General features: G+C 46.2%; 1 protein-coding gene across 1 annotated transcript; it reads left to right on the forward strand.

Moving 5' to 3' along the window:
• The first annotated feature begins 8331 nt into the window (after positions 1-8331).
• On the forward strand, positions 8332-12585 carry LOC119567662 (olfactory receptor 1020-like). The gene is made up of 2 exons (XM_043528924.1): positions 8332-8588; positions 11521-12585. The coding sequence occupies exons 1-2, from the start codon at positions 8583-8585 to the stop codon at positions 12475-12477; spliced, it is 963 nt and encodes a 320-aa protein (XP_043384859.1). The 5' UTR covers positions 8332-8582; the 3' UTR covers positions 12478-12585.
• Positions 12586-21258: the final 8673 nt, after the last annotated feature.

Consider the following 21258-nt stretch of genomic DNA (forward strand, 5'->3'; position numbering starts at 1 on the left):
CTGGCTGGGCTCGTCCCCCTGCTCCAGGCACTGCAAGCTCTGGGACAGAGGTGGTGCCAGCCCATTGAGGGCCCTAAGCAGGAATATTTGGGGGGACCCCCCCACAGCACATATACTAATAACTAATAGGGGGCCCCCTTGAGCTGCTCGGGGCCCTAAGCGATTTCTTAGTCTGCTTACACCTAGTATCAGCCCTGCTCTGGTGTCCCAGCACCACTCAGGCTTGGCCCAGCCATCATGATGGTGGGAGTCCAGGTAAGCCAAATCTGAGTGAGTGGCACTGCACCCTCATGAGCCAGGTCACACCTCTGGTCACACAAATTTGGTCCAGTCAGGGGGCGGGGCCAAATTTGAGCAGCACTGCAACCCCAGAGGTTGCAATGCCCAGAGCGGAGAGCCAAGCCCAGCCCAGCCAGCCCTGCAGCGCAGGAGCTGCAGAAGCTGCCACTTTGGGTCCTGCCCAGTACTCACCCTAACTACCCTAGGGGGCAGGACCCAACCAAAACCACCCTAGGGCCTCCCTCACAGCCTGTTTACTGGGTCGCGACAGGCCATAAACATTTACAAATGGGTCCGGAGCCCAAAAAGGTTGAGAACCACTGATCTACACACTTACTGACAATTTTTCTCAGGGTTTCCTTCATCTTTGTTTCTCAGGCTGTACATGAAGAGATTGGCGATAGGAGTCTGAATTGTGTAGCAGACAGAGAACACTTTGTTCAGGTCTCTGTGTGTTGGTTTTGGTAGCAGATACAGTGATTATGGTCTCACGATGAGGTGAGCGAAGCAGGTAGAGCAGCCTTTTGCCTCCCAGTGGTGGAAGGGATTCTCAGGGTGGTGGAGATGATACACACGCAGGATGCCAGGGTTAATGCAAATGGGGACAGAGTGAGTAAAGCAGCCAGGATGGTGGTTACCAGCTCTAGCTGGTAGGTGTCACTGCAGCAGAGATCTATTATTTTTTGTAGATTCACAGAAGAAATGTTGATTTTTATTGGGGCCACAAAGATAATTGTGATGTGAAGGACATTGGTGTGGTGCCAGCCAGAAGCCCACTTATCAAAGACCCACTTGCTAGCTGTTGGCATAAACTGCTATTCATAAGGGCTGCATAATGCAGTGGTTTGCATATTGCTAAATACCAATCATAAGACATTGCAGCTAAGAGAACATTCTGTAGCCCCAAAGAAACTAACAAAATAAAATTGTCATACAGCCTCTGACTGAAATGGTTCTATCCCCAGTCAGGAGACTGGCCAGCATCCTGGGCAGGACAGCAGAAGTGTAGCAGGTCTCCAAGCAGGACAAGTTCCCCAGAAAGAAGTACATGGGGGTGTGTGAAGATGCTGATCAGTCACAGCTAGTGTAACAATGAAGATGTTCCCAGCCACAGTCACTATGCAGATTGCTAGAAATAGCAGGAAGAGAAGGATCTGCAGCTCAGGGAGATTCCCAAATCCCAGGAGGATGAATTCTGTGATGGACGTTTGATTTCCCCCTTCTGTGTCTGCCATGGTCTGTATCTGGGGGAGATAAAACAAACTCTCCAAGATAATGAGGATACAGCATTTGTTAAACTTTAAAAACGATACATTTAAAAACATTTATATTCAAATGCCCCCATCACCTTCTGGCTACCAGCCCAGACATTGGCTCGAGAACACAAACTGGGGCAGTGGCATTCATACAATGGAGGTTGATGCTGAACTACCAGGCTGCAGAATCGTTCTAAGGCCACGTCTACACTGGAATTACTCCGCTGTAGCTGCGCTGCTGTCGTGTAGACACTTAGTACAGCGATGGAAGGGGTTCTTCTGTCGCTGTAGTAAAATCCACCTCTCCAAGAGGCGGTAGGCAGGTCGACTGCAGAACTCTTCTGGTGACCACAGCGAGGTTTAGGCTGGATTAGCTACATCAGACAGGGCATGACATTTTTCACAGCCCTGAGCAATGTAGTTAGGTGAGTTTAACTTTGTAGTGTAGACCAGCCTTTACTCTCCTTTTCTGACCACATTACTATTCATTGTCATTATGAAAGACTCTCCCAATGGATGGTCATTTGGGCCAAGGACAGCCTGTGAAAGTGACTCTCTAGCCCAGTGGATAGGGCTGTCACTTAGGGTGTGGGTGAGAAGTCCATGCCCCAAAGATGACTTAATTATTTAGTGGAATGGCTCCGAGAGGAGAGATTGAGAACACCCCTTGGCTCAGTGTCTAGGGCATTTGCCTGCAACGTTAGAGATCCCTATTCAAATCTCTTCTCGTGTGGCCACAGGGGGAGTGGAACCTGGGTCTCCACACCCCAGCTGAGCACCTTAGCCACTGGACCTAAAGCTTATAAGTGAGCGACTTCAGCCTTCTCCTCCAGCTGGTTTGTGAATCTCTTGCTTTGCCCTTGTCAAAATTCCTGAAATGCAAAACAAAAACAATTTGGGACAAAATTAAGTGTTTCCTCTTGTTGCAACATCCCGGAGACGTTTCCAGTCAAAGGTTCCCGTTTTGTTTTTTTTTCAGGTCAACTTTTTTTACTTTGACTTTTCAGTTCACCGTGTCACTTTGGGTTTGACCAGAAACTATACGGATATATATTCTTTTCTGAAATTGCCAGTGAACTGAAAACCCCATGATTTGCGCAGCTCTATCAATGACATTTGAAAGTGTGTGAGCAAAACTGACACAGCAATGTGCTGCTAAGTCAGACTCAGATTTGAGTATAGATCCTGATGCATCTGGTTTAAAAACAGATTTAGCCTTGCTCCCCAGAATCGGCTCCAAGAAGCCATCATTCATGGCTTGTAATGGGTATGTCAGCTCCCCAGGAGGAGTCTGGCAAATGGAGGTGTGCAGACGGGCTTCCCTTCAAAAATTTCGCCTCTTCCCCAGCAGAACCCAATGCTCCATGAATGTGGCTTTGCCAGTCCAAAACCTCACCTCTGAAGCCTTTTTAGGCAGGCATTTGTTTGATTTCATTTGTGTTTGTACCATGCAGATCGGTTTTTTATGTTGCTATATGATCATCACTAACTTTTGGATTTCTCTGCTAATGGATATGATTCAATATGTTAGCGACATTCTGAAAACTGAACAATAAAATCTCCATTAATATCCACACGAGCAAAGTCGTTCATTTAGAAGGGATATAAACTCACAGGATTCTGAAAATGTGCCAGCTATCATGTCTAAGGGTTTTGGTTTTTTCACATTTCCTTTTATCCTTGTTCCTTTTCTCACTCTGAACTTCTGCAACTTTGAAGAAGTTAGAGGGAAGAGGAAAAATTCAAGTCTGTTACTTTGCCACTTTTTTGCAACTTTTCAAACTTTGAGGAAGTTTTAGAAAGTCACTGAGGGTATGTCTACACTACAAAATTAGGTTGAATTTATAGAAGTCGGTTTTTTAGAAATCGGTTTTATATATTCGAGTGTGTGTGTCCCCACAGAAAATGCTCTAAGTGCATTAACTCGGCGGAGTGCTTCCACAGTACCGAGGCTAGAGTCGACTTCCAGAGTGTTGCACTGTGGGTAGCTATCCCACAGTTCCCGCAGTCTCCTCTGCCCATTGGAATTCTGGGTTTGAGATCCCAATGCCTGATGGGGCTAAAACATTGTCGCGGGTGGTTCTGGGTACATCTCGTCAGGCCCCCCTTCCCTCCTCCCTCCCTCCGTGAAGAGCAGCAGCAGACAATCGTTTCACACCTTTTTTCTTGAATTACCTGTGCAGACGCCACACCATGGCAAGCAGTGGAGCCCGCTCAGGTAACCGTCACCATATTCTCCTGGGTGCTGGCAGACGTGGTATTGTATTGCTACACAGCAGCAGCAACCCATTGCCTTGTGGCAGCAGATGGTGCAATAGGACTGGTAGCCGTCATCGTCATGTCCGAGGTGCTCCTGGTCGCCTCTGTGAGGTCGATCAGGAGCGCCTGGGCGGACATGGGCGCAGGGACTAAATTTGGAGTGACTTAACCAGGTCATTCTCTTTAGTCCTGCAGTCAGTCCTATTGACCATCTTATGGTGAGCAGGCAGGCGATACAGATTGCTAGCAGTCCTACTGCACCATCTTCTGCCGAGCAGCCATGAGATGTGGATGGCTTGCAGTCCTTCTGCACCGTCTGCTGCCAGCCATAGATGTAAAAGATAGATGGAGTGGATCAAACAAGAAATAGACCAGATTTGTTTGTACTCATTTGCTTCCCCCTCCTCCCCCATCTAGGGGACTCATTCCTCTAGGTCACACTGCAGTCACTCACAGAGAAGGTGGAGCGAGGTAAATCTAGCCATGTATCAATCAGAGCCAGACCAACCTGCTTGTTCCAATAAGAACAATTACTTAGGTGCACCATTTCTTATTGGAACCCTCCGTGAAGTCCTGCCTGAAACACTCATTGATGTAAAGCCACCCCCTTTGTGATTTTAATTCCTGTAAGCCAACCCTGTAAGCCATGTCATCAGTTGCCCCTCCCTCCGTCAGAGCAATGGCAGACAATCATTCCGCGCCTTTTTCTGTGCGGGACGCCATACCAAGGCAAGCATGGAGGCCGCTCAGCTCACTTTGGCAATTAGGAGAACATTAAACACCACACGCATTATCCAGCAGTATATGCAGCACCAGAACCTGGCAGAGCGATACCGGGCGAGGAGGCGATGTCAGCACGGTCATGTGAGTGATCAGGACATGGACACAGATTTCTCTGAAAGCATGGGCCCTGCCAATGCATGCATCATGGTGCTAATGGGGCAGGTTCATGCTGTGGAACGCTGATTCTGGGCTCGGGAAACAAGCACAGATTGGTGGGACCACATAGTGTTGCAGGTCTGGACGATTCCCAGTGACTGTGAAACTTTTGCATGCGTAAGGGCACTTTCATGGAACTTTGACTTGCTTTCCCCTGCCCTGAAGCGCATGAATACCAAGATGAGAGCAGCCCTCACAGTTGAGAAGCGAGTGGCAATAGCCCCTGTGGAAGCTTGCAACGCCAGACAGCTACCGGTCAGTCGGGAATCAATTTGGAGTGGGTAAATCTACTGTGGGGGCTGCCTGTGATGCAAGTAGCCCACGCAATCAAAGATCTGCTGATATCAAGGGTAGTTACCCTGGGAAATGTGCAGGTCAGAGTGGATGGCTTTGCTGCAATGGGATTCCCTAACTGTGGTGGGGCCATAGACGGAACCCATATCCCCTATCTTGGCACCGGAGCACCAAGCCGCCGAGTACATAAACCGCAAGGGGTACTTTTCAATAGTGCTGCAAGCTCTGGTGGATCACAAGGGACGTTTCACCAACATCAATGTGGGATGGCCAGGAAAGGTACATGACGCTCGCATCTTCAGGAACTCTGGTCTGTTTCAAAGCTGCAGGAAAGGACTTTATTCCCAGACCAGAAAATAACTGTTGGGGATGTTGAAATGCCTATAGTTATCCTTGGGGACCCAGCCTACCCTTTAATGCCATGGCTCATGAAGCCGTACACAGGCAGCCTGGACAGTAGTCAGGAGCTGTTCAACTACAGGCTGAGCAAGTGCAGAATGGTGGTAGAATGTGCATTTGGACGTTTAAAGGCGCGCTGGCGCAGTTTACTGACTCGCTTAGACCTCAGCGAAACCAATATTCCCACTGTTATTACTGCTTGCTGTGCACTCCACAATATCTGTGAGAGTAAGGGGGAGACATTTATGGCGGGGTGGGAGGTTGAGGGAAATCGCCTGGCTGCTGGTTACATGCAGCCAGACACCAGGGTGGTTAGAAGAGCACAGGAGGGCGCGGTACGCATCAGAGAAGCTTTGAAAACCAGTTTCATGACTGGCCAGGCTACGGTGTGACAGTTCTGTTTGTTTCTCCTTGATGAAACCCCCCCTCCCCTTGGTTCACTCTACTTCCCTGTAAGCTAACCACCCTCCCCGTCCTCCCTTCGATCACCGCTTGCAGAGGCAATAAATCATTGTTGCTTCACATTCATGCATTCTTTATTAATTCATCACACAAATAGGGGGAAGACTACCAACGTAGCCCAGGAGGGGTGGTGGAGGAGGGAAGGAAAATGCCACACAGCACTTTAAAAGTTACAACTTTAAAATTTATTGAATGCTTCTGTTTTTTGGGCAATCCTCTGTGGTGGAGTGGCTAGTTGGCCAGAGGCCCCCCACAGTGTTCTTGGGCGTCTGGGTGTGGAGGCTATGGAACTTGGAGGAGGGGCGGTTGGTTACACAGGGGCTGTAGTCGCAGTCTGTGCTCCAGCTGCCTTTGCTGCAGCTCAGCCATACACTGGAGCATACTAGTTTGATCCTCCAGCAGCCTCAGCATTGAATCCTGCCTCCTCTCATCACGCTGCCGCCACACTTGAGCTTCAGCCCTCTCTTCAGCCCACCACTTACTCTCTTTCAGCCCGCACCTCTCCTCCCAGTCATTTGTGCTTTCCTGCACTCTGACATTATTTGCCTCCACGCATTCGTCTGTGCTCTGTCAGTGTGGCAGGACAGCATGAGCTCAGAGAACATTTCGTCACGAGTGCGTTTTTTTTTTTTTCTTTCTAATCTTCACTAGCCTCTGGGAAGGAGAAGATCCTGTGATCATTGAAACACATGCAGCTGGTGGAAGGAAAAAAAAGGGACAGCGGTATTTAAAAAGACACAGTTTATAAAATAATGGCTACACTCTTTCAGGGTAAACCTTGCTGTTAACATTACATACATAGCACATGTGCTTTCGTTACAAGGTCGCATTTTGCCTCCCCCACCGCGTGGCTACCCCCTCAACCTTCCCCGCTCCCTGTGGCTAACAGCGGGGAACATTTCTGTTCAGGCATAGGCAAACAGCCCAGCAGGAACAGGCACCTCTGAGTGTCCCCTGAAGAAAAGCACCCTATTTCAACCAGGTGACCATGAATGATATCTCACTCTCCTGAGGATAACACAGAGAGATAAAGAACGGATGTTGTTTGAACGCCAGCAAACATACACTGCAATGCTTTGTTGTACAATGATTCCCGAGTATGTGTTACTGGCCTGGAGTGGTAAAGTGTCCTACCATGGACGACGCAATAAGGCTGCCCTCCCCAGAAACCTTTTGCAAAGGTTTTGGGAGTACATCCAGGAGAGCCACGAATGCCAGGGCAAATTAATCCTTTCACATGCTTGCTTTTAAACAATGTATAGTATTTAAAAGGTACACTCACGGAGGTCCCTTCTCTGCCTGCTGGGTCCAGGAGGCAGCCTTGGGTGGGTTTGGGGGGTACTGGCTCCAGGTCCAGGGTGAGAAACAGTTCCTGGCTGTCAGGAAAACCGGTTTCTCCGCTTGCTTGCTGTGAGCTATCTACAACCTCATCATCACATCATCATTCGTCCCCAAAACCTGCTTCCGTGTTGCCTCCATCTCCATTGAAGGAGTCAAACAACATGGCTGGGGTAGTGGTGGCTGAACCCCCTAAAATGGCATGCAGCTCATCATAGAAGTGGCATGTTTTGGGCTCTGACCCGGAGCGGCCATTCACCTCTCTGGTTTTCTGGTAGGCTTGCCTCAGCTCCTTAAGTTTCACGCGGCACTGCTTCAGGCCCTGTTATGGCCTCTGTCCTTCATGTTCTGAGAGATTTTGACAAAGGTTTTGGCATTTCGAAAACTGGAACAGAGTTCTGATAGCATAGATTCCTCCTCATACAGCGATCAGATCCCGTACCTCCCGTTCAGTCCATGCTGGAGCTCTTTTGCGAGTCTGGGAGTCCATCATGGTCACCTCTGCTGATGAGCTCTGCATGGTCACCTGCAGCTTGCCACATTGGCCAAACAGGAAATGAGATTCAAAAGTTCGTGATTCTTTTCCTGTCTACCTGGCCAGTGCATCTGAGTTGAGAGTGCTGTCCAGAGCGGTCACAATGGAGCACTCTGGGATAGCTCCCGGAGGCCAATACCGTTGAATTGTGATCACAGTACCCCAAATTCGACCTGGCAAGGCTGATTTAAGCGCTAATCCACTTGTCAGGGGGTGGAGTAAGGAAATCGATTTTAAGAGCCCTTTAAGTCGAAATAAAGGGCTTCATCGTGTGGACGGGTGCAGGTTTACACCGATTTAACGCAGCTAAATTCGACCTAAAGCCCTAGTGTAGACCAGGGCTTAGGCAGCTCTGAAAATCTCAGCTGTAAACCTTATTTCTAGAATTAGTGTTATTTCTTGACTGTCAGCATAACATTCCCCCACTAAAAAGAGTGATTTTAGGATTAGACGTGTCTTCCCTCTCCAGAACTTTCCCTTTGAGATTAGAAATTTGACTCTAAGGTTTATTTGTAGACAACGTCCGAATACTAACTTTCCCTTGTCTGTTACGTTCCCCACAGCAGATGTGCCTCAAGAGACTGCACCTTCCCACAGAAGGATATTTAGTGAATCAGAAAAGATCCTCCCCATTTGGTGGAGGGTATGAAGCACATGGCACATTATCAGATATAACAGAGCCATGGTAGCCCATCTAGGCTATGTTTAATTTACTGGGAACATGGAAGTACATGAATGCAGTGGGCAGAGAAGAGGGACTGAATAACCTGGATCACAGTGTCTGAAATCCTGAGTGAGGAGGTTACAGACTCCAGCTGCTGATGGAGGTTAATCAACCTTTTCCTCCCTGCTTCTTGAAGCCATGTAAGTTTGCTAGGTAACTAATTCCATTGGAACCTAAGGGGAATTTGGCAATGATCTTTCTTAAACTCCCAACCCAACAGAATTTGAAAGAAGGAAAGACCTCTCAGGTCACTGCTATCTTAGCTCTTTGTATGGCCCCCATCACCAGGGTATCTGGGCACCTCATAGAACTGAATGTAGCTATCTTCCCACCTCCCTGTGAGGTGCTATTGCCCCTGCTTCACAGACGGGGACCTGACGCCCAGAGGGACAGATTTATAGAGGTATTTCAGCACCTAAAGACAGCAGACACCCTAGTGGGATTTGTAATCAATGGGAGTTTGGTACCACACCTACTCGGGCACCAATGTGCATTTTTAGGTACCTACCGGCCTTTGGAAATCCTGCCCTGAATGTCACAAAGGAGGGAACTGAACCAACATCTGCCAAGTCCAAAGTGAGATCTTCAAACACTGGAGTCCTTCAGTCCACTTTAAAGTGTCCTCCCTACTAAATACAGGATTGTACCCTTCATGGCAGCTCCCACCTCACTGCAGCATTGAGAGCATTAGTGAGATGATGGGTAAAGCAGAGCTGATGTTTGCTGTGCTGTGCTCAGGGTGCCTACACTGGCTATAAGAAGACTGGGCAGAATTTGATATTTTTCTTTTTGTGCCCTTTAGACGGTTAATATTGGGATTTTTTAAAAGATTTTTCTAACTTTTAAGTATTAATTTTTTTACAGCTGCAGGAAATACAGTGGGGGGCAGGGTTGGGATCAGGGTTAGGGCAGGGCTGCAGGGGACTCCCAGCAGTGACAGCGGAGACGCTGGTGGCTCATGCACTGCCGAGGGGTCCAAGACACCACGGTGAGGGGGCAGGGAAGGCGGCTGCTCTGGCCCAGTGGAGCAGAGATCCTGGGCCAGGGCTGTGAGGAGGGGGAGAACGATGAGCCCCGGGCAGTGGCAGAGGCCACCCTGTTGAATGGCTCCATCCATGGGCAGAAGCCATCCAACAGCGGGGTGGCCTCCGTCATAGCCAGGGACAACTCCTCCATCTCACAGCCCAGGCTCAGGGTCTCAGCTCTGGCTCGCCAAGACCCAGCCTGCCCTGCACCTTGTGCCTTCAGGGATGGGTGTCACCAGCCCTGCAGCCATACAGGGAGCCCTGTGCACCTCTGCTGTCACTGCCCCACCCGCTCACCGCAGTGAGAGCGGGGGGCAGAGGGTCCCTGCCCGGCCACAGGGCCAGTGACTCCCATCCCTGCCGGCGCGATGCAGAGGGGAGGCTGCACTAATGATGCCTGTTACCGATATTTTTTTATTTGGTTTTGCTGCGTCAGCTGATATCAACGTTTACCAACATCTGTCAATGGAAATCAAATCCTGCCGAGCCAAACTATAAGTGTCAAAGAAGGCTAAAGGCGTTAGCTGTCCAAATCCCTTGAAATCAAAGGGTCCCATCCTTGAAGTCGTGGGAAATTTTATCTTTGACATCCACAAGAGAAGGCTCAGACTGAACAGAATTATTTCCGGTTTGTAAAAATAACTCTGTGCAGAATCAGGTCCTTACTTAGCATTTAATAAGGATTAGTAAATTGGTCCAATAAAAGATATATTACCTCATCCACCTTGTCTCAGTAATGGCAAGAGACAGTAATGGCAGATACAACAGCCACAAACAAAGGGAGAATTCATATCTTTTAAAACAAATATAAAGGGGGAAAAAAAGAATAAAAGGTAGTGCTGATAGAAAAATATTTCATCAGAATTTTTTTATCAGAAAAATATCAACTCCTCAAGATGGAAATGTTCCCATGGGACCATATTTTATTTCTAGGAAACTTTGTTTCCTAAAGAAAGTTATTGTATATTGTTTTATAAAATGAAATAAAATTAAAAAAATTACTTTAAAATATACAAATAAAATACAATACAAATATAAAAAAACAAGTAATCTAAAAATGTATTTTATTTCTAGCTATATATTTTAAAGTCAATTAGAATGAAAACCAACATTTGAAATCATGGAATTGCCCATGAAATGGAAATTTAGGTTCTCCACTTCTCTAATAATATGAAAATGTTTCTTACAAATTTCAAACAGAACTCATTCACGCAAAAGAGTGTAAATCTTTAGCTAAATTGGTGGTTTCTAGCTGTTTTTTTTTTTTTTTTTTTTAAATAAAGTTTGGGTAACTGTGTGGTCAGCAGTAACATTTCCACCACTGGGGGCTAACTGCAGAGATTTCAGATTTTCCTTTCTGCATAAGATGGTCACCTGGCTGGGTCTTTAGATGCAGAGTATCCTACTGCAGAACTATGAAATGTTGTTATCATAGGGGTGGACAGGTAGTCCTATTTGTTTAGGATACAATTTTCAAAAGGCGCTAATAGAATTAGGCTACCCATTTCCCTTACAATTCACTTGCAGTTTGCTGCCCACCCATTGCAATTCCCAGCCCTATTTGCTTGGTTGGTTTCTTTTTTTGTGACTTCCCATAAAATCCTGACCCATTTCAGCAGTGGAACTCCAGCCTATTTTGTTCTGCGTTTAGACACCAGGAAGTGCTGCATGTGACTATGTGAACCAATATCTTTCTAATCTGTCTCCTCTATGTGTGTGTCTGTACTGTTGTATCTGAGCCCCATCACAATAGTATTTGAGTGCTTGGTGCCGTCTGTCAAGGTACTGCACAGGTTTTCAGAGAGATTCACATTTTTTTAACCTGCAGTCTGCTCAGATATGAAATCTGTCCCAGGGATCAAGAGAAATGGCATTTCCCCTCCCCTGGACTCCATTCTCCACTCCATTATTGTTCCAGTAGCCAGCAGAGGGAGACAATGAAAACAATGCTAACATTTTATTAAGTGAATGTTGTCCATTTATGTCACTGAGTTATTTTCTTTCCCGTAGACACGCGCCATGGCGAACCCAGAACAGGGAAATCAAACGTTCATCACAGAATTCATCCTTCTGGGATTCGGCACTCTCCCTGAACTTCAGATCCTTTTCCTGCTGTTTCTGATGATCTACATTGCAACCGTGGCCATTAACCTCCTCATTGTGGCGCTAGTTGTGACAGATCAGTGCCTTCACACCCCCATGTACTTCTTCCTGGGGAACTTGTCCTGCTTGGAGACCTACTACACCTCGACCATCCTGCCAGGGATGCTGGTCGGTCTCCTGACTGAGGACAGGACTATTTCATTCAATGCATGTGTCACACAGTATTATTTCTTTGGTTCTATGGCTGCCACAGAATGCCTTCTCTTAGCCGTGATGTCTTATGATCGGTATTTAGCCATCCACAAACCACTTCACTATGCAGCCTGTATGAGAGGCAGGTCTTGCCTCCAGCTTGCAGGTGGCGCTTGGATAGGTGGCTTCCTAGGTAATAGCATAACAACATTGTCGATATCACAGTTAACTTTCTGTGGCCCCAATGGTATTGACCATTTCTTTTGTGATCTTATCCCCCTTGTAAAACTCTCCTGCAATGATCCTCAGCTGATGGAAATGTTGACTTTCACACTCTGCTTGATTTTCACACTGGTCCCATTCCTACTTACCTTGATGTCCTACATCTGCATCATTATGACCATCCTAAGAATCCCTTCCACCATGGGGAGGCAAAGGGCCTTTTCCACCTGCTCCTCCCACCTCATTGTGGTGACCATTTATTATGGAACTCTACTGATTGCCTATATGTTCCCAGCAACCAACACGCTGAGAGACCTCAGGAAAGTTCTCTCTGTCATCTACACTATCCTGACTCCCCTGGTCAATCCACTCATCTACAGCCTGAGAAACAAAGAGGTCAAGGAGGCCCTGAGGAAAGCTCACAGGAAATGCAGGGTTGGACAATGCTAGCTGATAGTTTGCTTAGGTTGAAATGAAATAGATAGGTTTGATTCTGCCCCTAAAATCAGACCACTAAAGTTAAAAGGTCACATTTCCATTCTCTTCAATGGGCTTCATGTCATGCTCCTAGGAGAAATGGAGGTGCATAGACCTTTTAAAAACCTGTTACCCTGTTATTTTTAGGACCAATATTAGATACCACAGGTGAGGTACAACTCAGCTGGTGGGAGACTTGAACTGGTGGCTACTCAAAATAAAGAGAACAAACAGAGATTGGGCTCAGTGGGAGGGTGCAGGCTAAAAGGATGCAAATGAATGCTGAGCATCCATCCCTTGTAGGGTGAGATAAACTAAAAAAGTTAATTACACAATTTCTACCATTGGAGTTCCATTTTGACATTGCAATCTTATATTTTTGTAATGCAGGTGTTGATGTCTGGGTGTATTTCATCCAAAGGGACAGAAAAGCAAAAGGAAACCCTCTAACCTGTGCTGCAGAACACAGGACACCAGCCCAGGCCTCTTATTTGCCCATTTTTGAAAGTGACTTAGGACCAGTGTTTTAAAGGTATTTAGGTGTCCTGCCGGATCAGGCCCAGCAGGCGAGCCAGGCACAGGAACACCTATCTGTTAGGGTATAGATATTCAGGCCTGTCTGTAAAGGCCTATACTCTAAGAATTTAGGTGTATTATCACTTAGCTAGTTATAGAGGTATAAAGAGAGAATCAAAATCACTGTCTGCCGGTGTAAGGGCCTTCTCTTACTGTGACAGTTTGAGGCCCTGTTCTTCGGCTAAGGCCTTTGGCTAAGCAACAGAGTCACCATAAGCTGGGAAGCTACTGGTCACATCCTCACATTCCAAACTAGTCACATTGAAAGAAGGTGCTATTGGGCTGTTAGGAATACAATCCTGTCCTGATAATGTCTATTGCCTCCAGAGAAAGGGAAGTGCCTAGAAGATGTAAAAGGAAACTTAGTTTGATAGCATCCTGTCTGGCAAGAACTCACTTATCAATAGCTGGGATGTGAAATCCTCACTTCCGTATTGTTTTGTCATTATAGTTCCCACTTTGCTATTGTTTATTGGCATGGTCTCTGTCTGGTTCTGTGATTGTTCCTGTCTGCTGTATAATTAATTTTGCTGGGTGTAAACTAATTAAGATGGTGGGATATAATTGGCTAAATAATCATGTTACAATATGTTAGGATTGATTAGTTAAATTTCAGGAAAATGATTGGTTAAGGTATAGCTAAGCAGAACTCAAGTTTTACTATATAGTCTGCAGTCAATCAGGAAGTGTGTGTGGGTGGGTGGGTAGGGGAAATGGGAACAGGGAATGGGGGTGGGGGAATTGGAATCATGTTTTGCTAAGGGGGGGAATGGGAACAGGGACACAGGTAAGGCTCTGTGGTGTCAGAGCTGGGAAGGGGTACACTAAGGGAAAGAAACTGGAATCATACTTGCTGGAAGTTCACCCCAATAAACATCAAATTGTTTGCACCTTCGGACTTCGGGTATTGTTGCTCTCTGTTCATGCAAGAAGGACCAGGGAAGTAAGTGGGTGAAGGAATAAGCCCCCTAACACTATCTTCCCCAGTCTGTGCATCACTCTGGGGCTTTGGCATCCTGGTGTGGGCCTGCACAGGGTATGGCCAGAGGCAGACGCATAGGGGCCTACATCCCTTTCACTGCAAACACTTAAGTGCCTACAGGGTTTGCCGGTAGCTGAGCGGGGTTTTGTGAATCCCAGGGGGCTGGATTCTGGGATTCAGAGCCCTGAAGTGGAAGCTTTGTGACTCTAGCCCTAGCTCCACATCCTTATCCTCACATTATAGCTTGGGAACGAAAGGCAGAAAAAGGTCACGTTACTTGCCCACAGTCCCTCCGTGGGCTAGTGGCAGGGACAGGCATAGAAACCAAATATCCAGAGCTCTAATCCCATGCACGGTCTGCTCTACTATGTCCCGCTGTAATTGCCAATGGTACCTAAGGGTGTGAAATGCCCAATTCCCATTCACTGTCCATAGGATTTGGGTGCCTAAGATCACCCTTTTATGGGAAACCCAGCCTGTACATTTATAGCCAAACCACTATCCTGAAAATTGCTTCCACTTCCAGGCGATGTTTCCCACCAGTTCCTTCACATGTTTTACCATTTCCTAGGAGACCCTAATAACAGTGTATGCATCGTGCAATAAAAGCTAAATGTGTCAACAGTATAACACCTTTCAGAGTAACAGCCGTGTTAGTCTGTATTTGCAAAAAAAAAAAAAAAAAAAAAAAAAGCTCACGAAAGCTTATGCTCAAATAAATGGGTTAGTCTCTAAGGTGCCACAAGTACTCCTTTTCTTTTAGTATAACACCGTTGCCCTTCCAACTTGATAACAGCTTTCTGGGAACAGTTTTCCAATCAGTTATGCACCCACCTTATAGTAGCTCCATCTAGCCTCTATTTCCCTGGTTTGTGTATGCATTAATCCGGAATGCTGATAATCCGAGTCAAAAGCAGCCGATGGATGGAAGAAGGCCTGAGGGAATAATTCACAGCTTAGACACTTGGGGGCATCTATGCTGCAGCTGGGGGTGTGAATGACAGCTCCTGAACACGTGGCCACTGGAGCTCTACTCTAGCTAGCTCGCTAAATATAGTAGTGAGGAAACCATGGTACCAGCTTCAGTGCTGGCTGCACAAGCAAGAATGTACCATTGGTAAAGGGGCATTGGGGGCTGCAGAGGGTGAGGGAAGGGAAAGGGGCAGCTCTGCTGTAGCACAGATACTAGGGATAGCAGAGGGGGAAGGCTGGGAAAGGGGTGGCTACATGGGTGTAGTCTGGGAGGGCGCAGGGCCCATGGGAGCACATGCCCTTCCCCCGCAATTTTGGTGAGCGCCGAGCTGCCCTGCAAGGCTTGCTCTGCTCAGCCTGCCGGGGGCCTATGTCCTTCTCACGCTGCACCTCGCCCCCCAGCATGTTCCTGGCTTGCTTGGCCCCTCTCCCTGGCAGCTGGGCCCTGGCAGGGAGTGGAGGGGGTGGGACGGAGCCACTTCTCCTGCCGGCTGAGAGTAGCTGGTAGCTCTTTTATGTATCCTTCCTAATGATTTCTACATAGGGTCACAGGGAGTGGCAAAGAGACACTAATAATTCTTAAATCCGTGATTTCATTTAAAAATATATTGCTGAGGTGATTAGAAGTCAAACTTGGAATTAATAATTTTATCCATGATAGGTGAAGATTCGGGTCTATCCCTGTATTATAGCCAATTTTCAGTATAAAACATGTATTCTTCAAAGTGTTGAGCTTTGGGATTTCATCCCTATCAGCAATATGTTTGCCATAGATTTTTTAAAAACAAAACAAAAAAGAAACCTTTTTCGAAAATACAATTGTCAACCACAAATATTCAACATCTAGGCATTATGAACAATAAAGCTTTGGTGACACAAAATTATTCGCACTGGTGATGAATTGGAATGAGATCTTATGACATGTTTAAGGAGAAAATTGTGCTAGGATAAGACTGGGAATAAGAGTCTTCTAGCTTGTTTTGCGATAAGAAATCATTGCATATCTGTATTCTTCTGAAAAGGTTGGAACAAACATTTCCTTCAGGGCAAGATGTGGCAGTATGTCAAAAACATCATGCTGAAAAAGGACAATTGGAGCAGAGTTGCAGAATATATTGCAATACCCACATCTGAAATGTTTATATTTACTGTACCCAGATCGGACCATGAATTGGCTAGTGTCAATGTATAACACTGTTCTCTACCAGATGGAATCTGTACTATTTGGTTGCTTCTCAAACACTCCAGGAGACCAATCAGAGGCCTATAGTTCTGGTACAAGATTATCTAATTTGTATAATTGCTGTGGCACTGAAGATCCATGTGACCCTGAAACTTGTCAGGGATTCGGGAAGAAACTGTTTGCACTTTATAATCTCAAGTCTCTAGCTTCAATGCTTGCATGCTCTGGACTTTTCCAAGAAGCCTAAGGGAGTTAGGTGCCAAACTCTAAAGGCAATTCAGTTGCTACTTGTTCTACCTGCATTTTATCTGAGCAACAATCAGGTAACATTTTCAAAAACACTTAGGTTCATAAGTCACTGCTGAAGTTTGCTTAAATCCTGTTGACTTTCAGTGAGACTTAGGCTGCTAACCCTTAGTAACTAAGAGACTTTTTGAAATTAAAATTAGTGGTCGTCTGCACCCACCGGCGGCCAAGCTTCCCTCACCCTCTACGCCCTGTCCTCCTCCTCCTTCCCTGAGCGTGCCGCATCCCCACTCCTCTGCCTACCTCCCAGCGTTGCCTGCCCAGCCACCACCAAATAGCTGTTTGGCAGCATTAGCATGCTCCGAGAGGGAGGGGGGAGGAGTGGGAACGTGGTGTGCTCAAGGGCTGGGATGGGGATTTGGGGAAGGGGTTGGAATGGGCCAGGGAAGGGGTGGGAACAGGTGGGGCAGGGGCGGGGCCTCATGGAATGGGTGGAGTGGGGGCGGGGGACAGACAGGGGGGTTGAGCACCCACGTGAAAGAGGGGAAGTTAGCATCTATGCTAGGGGGAGGCTGTTCTAGATTTACTTTTTGACGAATAGGGAGGAACTGGTTGAGAATTTGAAAGTGGAAGGCAGCTTGGGTGGAAGTGATCATGAAATGGTAGCGTTCATGATTCTAAGGAATGGTAGGATGGAAAACAGCACAATAAAGACAATGGATTTCCACAAGGCAGACTTTAGCAAACTCAGGGAGTTGGTAGGTAAAATCCCCTGGGAAACAAGTCTAAGGGGAAAAACAATTGAAGACAGTTAGCAGTTTTTCAAAGAGATTACTAAGGGCATAAGAGCAAACTATCCCACTGCATGGGAAAGATAGGACATATGGCCAGAGACCACCCTGGCTTAACCAGAAGATTTTCAATGATCTAAAACTCAAGAGTCCTACAAAAAGTGGAAACTCGGTCAAATTACGAAGGATGAATATAAACAAATAACACAAGTATATAGGGACAAAATTAGAAAGGCCAAGGCACAAAACTAGACTAAACTAGCTAGAGACATAAAGGGTAACAAGAAAACATACTACAAATACATTAGAAGCAAGAGGAAGGTGGACAGGGTAGGCCCATTACTATGTGAGAGGGGGAAAAACAATAACAGAAAATGAGGAAATGGCAGAGGTGCTTAATAACTGCTTTGTTTCGGTTTTCACCAAGAAGGTTGGTGCTGATTGGACGTCTAATATGGTGAATGCCAGTGAAAATGAGGTAGGATCAGAGGGTAAAATAGGGAAAGAACAAGTCAAAAACTCCTTAGACAAGTTAGATGTCTTCAAATCACAAGGGCCTGATGAAATGCATCCTAGAATACTCAAGGAGCTGACTGAGGAGATATCTGAGCCATTAGTAAAGATCTTTGAAAAGTCATGGAAGACAGGAGACATTCCAGAAGACCGGAAAAGGGCAAATATTGTGCCCATCTATAAAAAGGGAAATAAGGACAACCTGGGGAGTTACAGACCATTCAGCTTAATTTCTGTACCCAGAAATATAATGGCGCAAATAATTAAGCAATCAATTTGCAAATACCTAGAAGATAATAAGGTGATAAGTAACAATCAGCATGGATTTGTCAAGAACAAATTGTGTCAAACCAACCTGATAGCTTTCTTTGACAGGGTAACAAGCCTTGTGGATGGGGGAAAGTGATAGATGTGGTATATCTTGACTTTAATAAGGGTTTTGATACTGTCTCTCATGACCTTCTCATAAACAAACTAGGGAACTACAACCTAGATGGAGCTACTATAAGGTGGTTGCATAACTGGTTGGAAAACCATTCCCAGAGAGTAGTTATCAGTGGTTCACAGTCATGCTGGAAGGACATCATGAGTGGGGTCCCACAGGGATCGGTTCTGGGTCGGGTTCTGTTCGATATCTTCATCAATAATTTAGATAATGGCATAGAGATTACACTTATAAAGTTTGCGGATGATACCAAGCTGGGAAGGGTTGTTAGTGCTTTGGAGGATAAGATTAAAATTCAAAATGATCTGGACAAACTGGAGAAATGGTTTGAAGTAAATAGGATGGAATTCAACAAGAACAAATGCAAAGTACTCCACTTAGGAAGGAACAATCAGTTGCACACTTACACAATGGGAAATGACTGCCTAGGAAGGAGTACTGCGAAAAGAGGTCTGGGGGTCACAGTGGATCACAAGCTAAAAATGAGTCAACAGTGTAACACTTGCAAAAAAATCAAACATCATTCTGGGATGTATTAGCAGAAGTGTTTGTATGCAAGACATGAGAAGTAATTCTTCTGCTCTACTCTGCACTGATTAGGCCTCAACTGGAGTATTATGTCCAGTTCTGGGTGCCACATTTCAGGAAAGATGTGGACAAATTGGAGAAAGTCCAGCGAAGAGCAACAAAAATGATGAAAGGTCTAGAAAACATGACATATGAAGGAAGATTGAAAAAATTGGGTTTGTTTAGTCTGGAGAAGAGAAGACTGAGAGGGGTAAACAGTTTTCAAGTACTTAAAAGGTTGTTACAAGGAGAGGGAGAAAAATTGCCCCCCCCACCACTGTTATTCACACCTTCTTGTCAACTGTTTGAAATTGGCCACCCTGATTACCACTACAAAAGTGATTTTTCCTCCTGCTGATAATAGCCCACTTTAATTGAATTGTCCCATTAGAATTTGTAAGGCAACCCCCATCTTTTCATGTACTCTGTATATATTTCTTCCTACTGTATTTTCCACTCCATGCATCTGATGAAGTGGGTTTTAGCCCACAAAAGTTTATGTCCAAATAAATGTGTTAGTCTCTAAGGTGCCACAAGAACTCCTCATTGTTTTTTCTCTTCCTCCTGCTTCTCACCATCTACATTGTGACCGTGGTTGGGAACGTCCTCATCATTGCACTAGTTGTGGCTGATCAGCAACTTCACGCCCCCATGTACTTCTTCCTGGTGAATTGTCCTGCTTGGAGACCTGCTACACCCTGGGCAGGAGGGTTGAGATGCTGGCCAGTCTCCTGACTGGGGACAAGACCATTTCTGTTAGCGGCTGCCTCACACAATATTATTTCTTTGGTTTCCTGGCAGTTGCAGAGTGTTATCTCCTGGCAGTGATGTCCTACGATTGGTATTTAGCGATATGCAAACCACGGCATTATGAAGCCCTTATAAATGGCAGGTCCTGCCTCCAGCTAGCAGTTGGCACTTGGATAAGTCATTCTCTGGCTGCTGACATTAACTTTATGCGGCTCTAATGAAATTGACCATTCTTCTGTGACTTCATCCCAGTAATAAAACTCTCCTGCAGTGACACACGTATGATGGAGCTTGTCACTACCATGCTGGCTGCTATATGCACTCTCTCACCATTACTATGAATGCTGGCAACATACATCTGTATCCTCACCACATCCTGCGAATGCCTTCCACCACTGGGTGGCAAAGGGCCTTTTCCACCTGCTCCTCTCATCTTATCGTGGTGTCAATTTTCTATGAGACCATAATGATTGTCTACATGCTACCAAAAACTGATACACTGAGAGACCTGAACAAAGTGTTCTCCGTTTTCCACACAGTCCTGACTTCCATGGTCAACCCCCTCATATACAGCCTGAGGAACAGAGAGGTCAAAGAGATCCTGGGAAAAGCTGTCACTAACTTCTCTGCTGTCAAAAGAGTTCAGACTGTCCTACCGTAGTTTGTTCAGTGCCCGTGAAATGGAAATAAGCTGGTTTGCTGTAATGAGTCTGAGTCACTTTTCTCACTGGCCATCTGGCTTTTTAGTGAGGTCAGCGGCTGCTATAGCTTGCACTCAATATTGGGGCAGATACTTCTGCTGTTTTGGCGTAGGGATGCAGGTCTTTGTGGTTTGATTAGTCTGATATTTATCACTGCTGTTGTGGGTTGCTCTGAAACACCTCATCAATGAGGCACCAAGGCCGAGAGATGCCATTCTCTGTGTCTCCATTATGATAGTCTGTAATTACATGAGCACTCGCTGTGTTTTGTACCAGGCCGCTTTATCGTGGATTGCACCAGATACTCAATATTTCCTTTAGTCTAACTCCTTCGATGTGCAATGGTAATGTAAGATGTGAATCAGGTCTCAGGGCCCCATAACTCTGTAAGAACGGGAGCCCTGAGGTGGGACAGTGAAGAAGAAAGGTCAGTACTGTGATAGTGGCACAGAGACACCGGACTTCTAGTCCCTGTTTTGTTTCTGGCTGACTTCCCTCTCTGGATCTCAGTTTCCTCATCTGTACAATGGAGTTTCTTGGGACCCCTGTGTGAATGGCTGCTTTGATCCCTTATTGCTTGGGGTACCCTTGTTTTGCAGATTTCCAAATACCAGCACTCTGAAGTCTGATCTGTCAATTATAGAAAGCAGAGAAAGCATATAGTGTCCACTCCTACAGGGTGCTGGGTGTTTCCTGTGAAATGCTGAGTGCCCAGTGGAGCAGGTGCTGGACTCTCCATGGAGATGCTCGGAGGGCTCAAGGGTTGGAGTGTGCCTATCGATAACCAGTAGATTGGCAGCAGGGCCTGCATAGGCCTAGAAGGAGTGCTTATATTAACCATGGCCGGTGGAGCTGGGAAGCTGACCCCCAGTAGACACAGACGAGACTTCCTTATACCCAACGCAGGTGGTAACGGGGGTGCTGCACTGCCCTGGGTACCCCCGGGAAGCATCACTGCTATTGAGGGTTAAGTTAGGAACTCCAGGTCAGTGCATCAGTAAAGAAGGCCCAAGAGAGTGAAATACGCA

This window comes from Chelonia mydas, chromosome 14, assembly GCF_015237465.2.
Source record: "Chelonia mydas isolate rCheMyd1 chromosome 14, rCheMyd1.pri.v2, whole genome shotgun sequence".
NCBI lineage: Eukaryota > Metazoa > Chordata > Testudines > Cheloniidae > Chelonia > Chelonia mydas.